Raw genomic sequence first — 6,000 nt, 5'->3', positions numbered from 1 at the left:
ACAAAGAGCGATTTCGTACTTCATACACAATGCGCTTCAGTATGCTTCATTTGCATAAACATCCCACATAGAAATACATTTCAAATAATGCATATCGATGGTCGGAGGATCAAACTTCTGAAGTCCCGATTTTCACGATAGGCGGATCAAGCCTCTGAAGTCTACATACGAGTTTTGCCCACCATGTTGTATTTAATTTTGGGCGGACCAGACCTCTGATGAGGATGTCAATTTAAATAAAACACGGTGCGCAAAGCTCGCATTGTAGACTTCAGAGTTGTGATCCGCAGATCGTGAAATCGGGACTTCAGAGGTTCTACCCGCCGACCATTGATATAATGCAAGATAAATGCCATCTTTTTACGACTATTCATAATCTATTCGTCACTGGCAATCGCGAGACATTCTTCAACAACTGAGTCCAGCTGGGAAATTGTGTGCTTAAATTGTCTTACTATAAGACATAATGCCAAAGCTAAGCTAGAGTTTCTCGATCATTATCATCTTTTCGGTCACAAAACCATTTTCAGTGCCGCTTGACTTTTGTTAAAATACAAGACGCATTACTGTTTGGCCAAAGATTTCACAAATTGCATTTGTATGTGCGGCTTTGCGATCATGTGGTATGAAACTCTTTTACAGATCGGACGTTCCGAGGTTCAAGTCCCGCTCTGGAGGCGCAAAATGGAGTCCTTGAAAAAAGTTGTTTACTCACATTATCTCAACTCACAAAAGTGTAAAATGAGTACCTGACCCGTAACACCTCTGTTTTATCGAGAAAAAAACAACAATTATAATAATCTCTAACAAAGCGCCATGTCTTGTTCTACCTGTTAAATATTCCTGTTGATTTGAGGAAACGTGTAAAGTGCTTTGAGCATGTTTAGTGTTTATTGCCTTACATTTATTTGTATTCTTCTTTTTAATTGCCACCCTATTCTAGCACATGGTAATTATTCAAGGACAAGCAGTGTGTGCCTCAAGAGACAGACCGTTCCTCCCAGAGCTCCTCAAGGAAGGAGGTTATGCCACACATGCTTTGGGAAAGTAAGTAATAGAATAAATGAAGTTGTTCTCACTCAACTACTTTTTTACAGAGTGCGGGTGGGCACCGTACTGCCGAGAGAAAAAAATAATTAATGGACTGTCCAAAAATATTTTTAAAAGAGGTGAATGACGTCAACTTCGTTCCTTCTATCGATGGAACGACATTGACTTCACTCATCTCTTTGTTATTGTGCTAAGACAGCCAGTTTATTCGTTGGTTCTCACTAAATTCTATCAATCAGACTATAAACGTGTAAGGTTACACATAGTTTTGTGTATTTGTACGTTAGTTCCGACTGGCGGATGTTGTGAGTATTTTTGAATAAACGCATAGGTCTGGTTTTCATTTTTTATTACGTCAATGGTTAAATTTCATTCATCAACCAATGAATTGATAACTCAATTAATTTATGAATCGAATCGTAAATAAATTAGTCAATCAATCAATTGAACCATAAAAATGACCATATAATCATGCTTACTCATCGATCACTCATCATTCAAGAACTAAAACATTATTGCTTTCAATCCCAGGTGGCATCTTGGATACTGTAACAGGAACTGTACACCCACATACCGTGGGTTCGATTCCTTCTTTGGCTTTTACAATGGGGCGGAAGATTACTACACAAAGGAATTTGGTTAGACTAGAAATGTCATTGCTTTAAAAGATACTACTACTACCACCATCTACTCTACTACTACTACTACTACTACTACTACTACTACTACTACTACTACTACTATACTATATCATATATACTACTACTACTACTAACTACTACTACTACTATACTCTACATACATATACTACTCACTATATACCTACATACACTATAATACTACCACTATACTACTACACACTAACTACTACTACACTACTACTACTTACTACTATACTGCTACTACTACTACTTAACTACTACTACTACTACTACTACTCTACTATACTACTACTACTACATACTACATTACTACTAACTCTATACTACTACTACTACTACTACTACTACTATCTACTACTACTACACTACTACTACTACTACTATACTACTACTATTATACTACTACACTACTATACTACTACTACTACTACTACTACTACTACTACTATACTACTACACTACTCTACACTACTACTACTACTATACTACCACTATTACTACTACTACTACTACTCTACTACTACTAACTACTACTACTACTACTACACTACTACTACTACTACTGCTACTACTACTATTACTACTACTACTACTACTATACTACTACTACACTACTACTACTACTACTACTATTACTACTACTACTACTACAACTACTACTACTACTACTACTACTACTACTACTACTACTACTTATTTTATATATATATATATATATATATATATATATATATATATATATATATATATATATAGATGAATAAAAGATGGGTGAACATATGAAATGATTAATGTATAGTTTAACTGATAGAACGATATGAACATGATATAACATATATATATATATATATATATATATATATATATATATATATATATATATATATATATATATACTGATTCTTATACAGACAGATAGATTAACAAATGTGTTGCTTTATGGATGATTGAATACATAGCTAAATTGATGGATATAATATAAAAAATACGTAGATAGCTAGATGGTTAGTTTGATATGTCCTAGTCGTTCTAGTCATTATCGTGTATTCATAACGAGGTATATATAATAGCAGGTCTGTTAATCGAACGCAATTTTAGGCTTCATTAACATTGTTGTAATAGACAATATTATACGTTGGTTTGAGTGTGTTAACATTACAACAATGAGCCCAAACATGTTTGATTATCTGACCTGTATACATCGATTTTTTTGATAATCCTCAGCTGGTGGCTTTGATTTTCGTGACAACGAAAAGGCCGATAACACGTACGTTGGGACTTATTCTTCAGTAAGTGAGAGAAAAAAAGTTACCTTTCAAATGGGGTGACTTGATAAGTCTTTGTTTCATCACTCGTATAATATATAAAATATAGCAAAACTAGAGAATCTGTACTTACTTACTTAATCCTCTTCGGGCCTTGAGGCACATAGGGCATCCACTAGACATCTCCATTTTTTTGCGATCGGCTGCTTTTGCGGTGGTTGTATTCCAGGACAGGCCTGTTTCCTTTAATTCTTTCTCCTTGGTCCTTCGCCAGGTTCTTTGGGTCTTCCCCGCTTTCTCTTCCCATGTGCTGTCCAGTACAGGGCTGTCTTGAGAAGTGATCCTTTTTCCATTCTGGCCACATGCCCCAGGCAACGCCATCTACTTCTTTTTATTTGGCTTTCAGTGAGAATCTATATATAGAGCAAAATTCACTAGAGCGAACCCAAAGCGCTTCATAAGCAAGGGTCCCCTGCCAACAACAGCAACACTTTACGTGTAGAACGAGACATGGCTCCCTGTTAGGCGATATTACATTTTTTTTTTCGAGATGGAAAACGCTGTTAATGTCAGGTACATGAGTACGAAGGGAGAGTGTGAGTGACGAGAATTTTTCAAGGACTCAACAAAGCGTAACTCTGAGCGGAATTGGAATTCTTGAACCTCTTGTCCAAAGGCGAGTATCATACCACAGGACTACATTAAAAAAAGTAGTCCTTCAGAGCCATTAGGCTCATGGAGCCGGAGCTTATCCCGGTCTCTATAGCGTTAAACGGACAATAGCAATTGCTTACTATCCTTTGAACAGGACGCTAGTCTATCGCAAAGTACTTTTCGCCCAGGGATTGATCTTGATCCCTTTGCGTGTGAAGCGAGTGCTCTATCGACTGAGCTATCGTGACCCCCACAGGTCCACATAGGCGCATATAAAATCGCTATTTTGTCATTTAATTTGTGGATTACAAAATGGGAATACTTGTCTCGTGTAACAGGTTCTCAAATATTTATACAAAGAATGTCATCTATATTTTGTGTTCTATCTCGCCCCCCCCCCCACTCTCCCCTCTCTCTCTCTCTCTCTCTCTCTCTCTCTCTCTCTCTCTCTTCTCTCCTCTATCTCATCTCTCTATTCTTTCTCCTTCCTCTCTCTCTATCTCTCCCATCCTCTCTCTTCTCTCTCCTCTCTCTCTTCCCCCCCCTCTCTCTCTCTCTCCTCTCTCTCATTCACCCTCTCTCTCTCCCCATCTTCTCTCTCCCCTCTCCTCTTTCTCCCCCTCCTCTCTCTCTCTCTCTCTCTCTCTGCCCCTCTCTCCCCCTAATTATTTTTTATTCATTTATTTGAATCATTTATTCATTAATCAGTTCATTCATTTATATATGTTATTATTTATGTATCTATAAATGTTCATATGTATAATATATATATATATATATATATATATATATATATATATATATATATATATATATGTTTATTTGTTTATTTATTCATTCATTCATATATATATTTATATATTTTATATAATTCCCAGTACCAATATAGTGAAAGAATACGTAAGATCATCACAAGCCACGATAACAAGAAGCCTTTATTCCTCTATTTAAGTTATCCAAATGTTCACAAGCCTCTACAGGTAAGTTATAATGCAGCTTTGTGGACCTGTGCTTAAATATCGTCTTTGGACCAGAAGGCCCTTAGTTCTTGTCTCGCTCTGGGAGGCGCAAAATTGAGTCTTTGTTGGGGGGGGGGAGCTATTTACTCAAATTTTCTCACCAAACTCAGGTGTAAAATGAGTACCTAGCCGGCAGCGTTTGTTGTCGAAATATAAAGTAATACTGCCGACCGTGCAGACGCCATGCCATGTCTCGTGAAGTACTTTCCGCGAGATGCAACAGACTCGGGTATCTAATCATGGGGGTCACACAGAAATCTCGACTTTTGCTCAAGATCGATCCCAGATCCTTTGTGTCTGAATCGAGTCGTCTACCAATTGGGCTATCTGGGCCTCTAAATTTGACATTTTTTAAAAAAAAGAGAAAAATTGAGTTTTTATAAAGCGCAATATCCACTAAACGTGCTCAAAGTGCTTTACTAACATACTATTAAAAAAAAAAATCCAGTGCTAATTAAGGTTGCTTACATATCTATATTGTCTAATTTGATATACTTAGTTTGAAAGTTTAAATTTTTTTTTATATATATATAAGGCACATTTTCTTCTGAATGTATATCCTAGAAATATTATCTGGATTTGATAGTATAGTCCTTCAGAGCCATTTTTTAGCTCTTTGTTAGGCCCATGGAGCCTAACAAAGGTTTCTTTCGCATGAAATGGACAATAGCAATTGCTCGCTACACTTTGGATAGGACGCTAGTCTATCGCAAAGTACTTTCCGACCGATCTAGCAGACTCAGCTACCCATTCACAGGGGGATCAGAAAAAAAATCTCGATTGCACCCGGGATCGATCTCGGTCCTTTTGCGTGTGAAGCTTGTGCCCTACCATCTAAGCTAACGGGACCCCCAGATAGTATAACTATATTTTCTCCTGTCCACATTTTTGACTCACCGTCTTGAGGCAGTGTAAATAATATGCGGGGATGAACAAGGTTCGGAAAATTGAATTCAGAGCCACAGTTGTGAAAACTGTTCACTATCATTGTCACCGTTGTGTGTCTCGAGGTGGGTTCGAAATGAGTGAGTCTCCGGTTCATAACTAGAGTGTTTAGTGGGAGAGAGAGAGAGAGAGAGAGAGAGAGAGAGAGAGAGAGAGAGGACGGTTAGTTAGTAAGACTAGTATTCATGAAGCGTAGGTGCGATTCTGTTAGACCTCTGCTTCATAACCTGCACTGGCTGCCTGTTGAGAAAAGGATTAAATTCAAAGCTTGTGTTTTAGTGTATCGTTGTCTTGAAGGTACTGCCCCTTCCTACATTTCGGAACTAATTGCAATATATTCAAAACCCCGCCCCTTAAGTTCGGCCAGTGATTCCACCAAACTAGTTGTCCCTCGAATACGGAAAA

At 37.5% G+C, this 6,000-nt stretch overlaps 1 protein-coding gene across 10 annotated transcripts in view; it reads left to right on the top strand.

Annotated features, from left to right (window-relative positions):
- The window catches only part of LOC144970546 (arylsulfatase B-like), a 62,869-nt gene that overhangs the window by 31,736 nt on the left and 25,133 nt on the right, over positions 1–6,000 (top strand). For all 10 annotated transcript variants that reach the window (XM_078910304.1, XM_078910299.1, XM_078910303.1 and 7 more), the window contains exons 5-8: positions 944–1,047; positions 1,582–1,688; positions 2,937–3,001; positions 4,510–4,611. In XM_078910304.1, the coding sequence (XP_078766430.1) occupies positions 944–1,047; positions 1,582–1,688; positions 2,937–3,001; positions 4,510–4,611 (378 nt within the window). The remainder of the gene's footprint in view (positions 1–943; positions 1,048–1,581; positions 1,689–2,936; positions 3,002–4,509; positions 4,612–6,000) is intronic.

The sequence above is a fragment of the Berghia stephanieae genome, chromosome 4, assembly GCF_034508935.2.
Source record: "Berghia stephanieae isolate SIO BIC M18660-M18661 chromosome 4, UCSD_Bste_1.3, whole genome shotgun sequence".
Classification (NCBI taxonomy): domain Eukaryota; kingdom Metazoa; phylum Mollusca; class Gastropoda; order Nudibranchia; family Aeolidiidae; genus Berghia; species Berghia stephanieae.
Note: the sequence above shows the minus strand (reverse complement) of the source record. Positions and strands in the feature narration are given on the sequence as shown.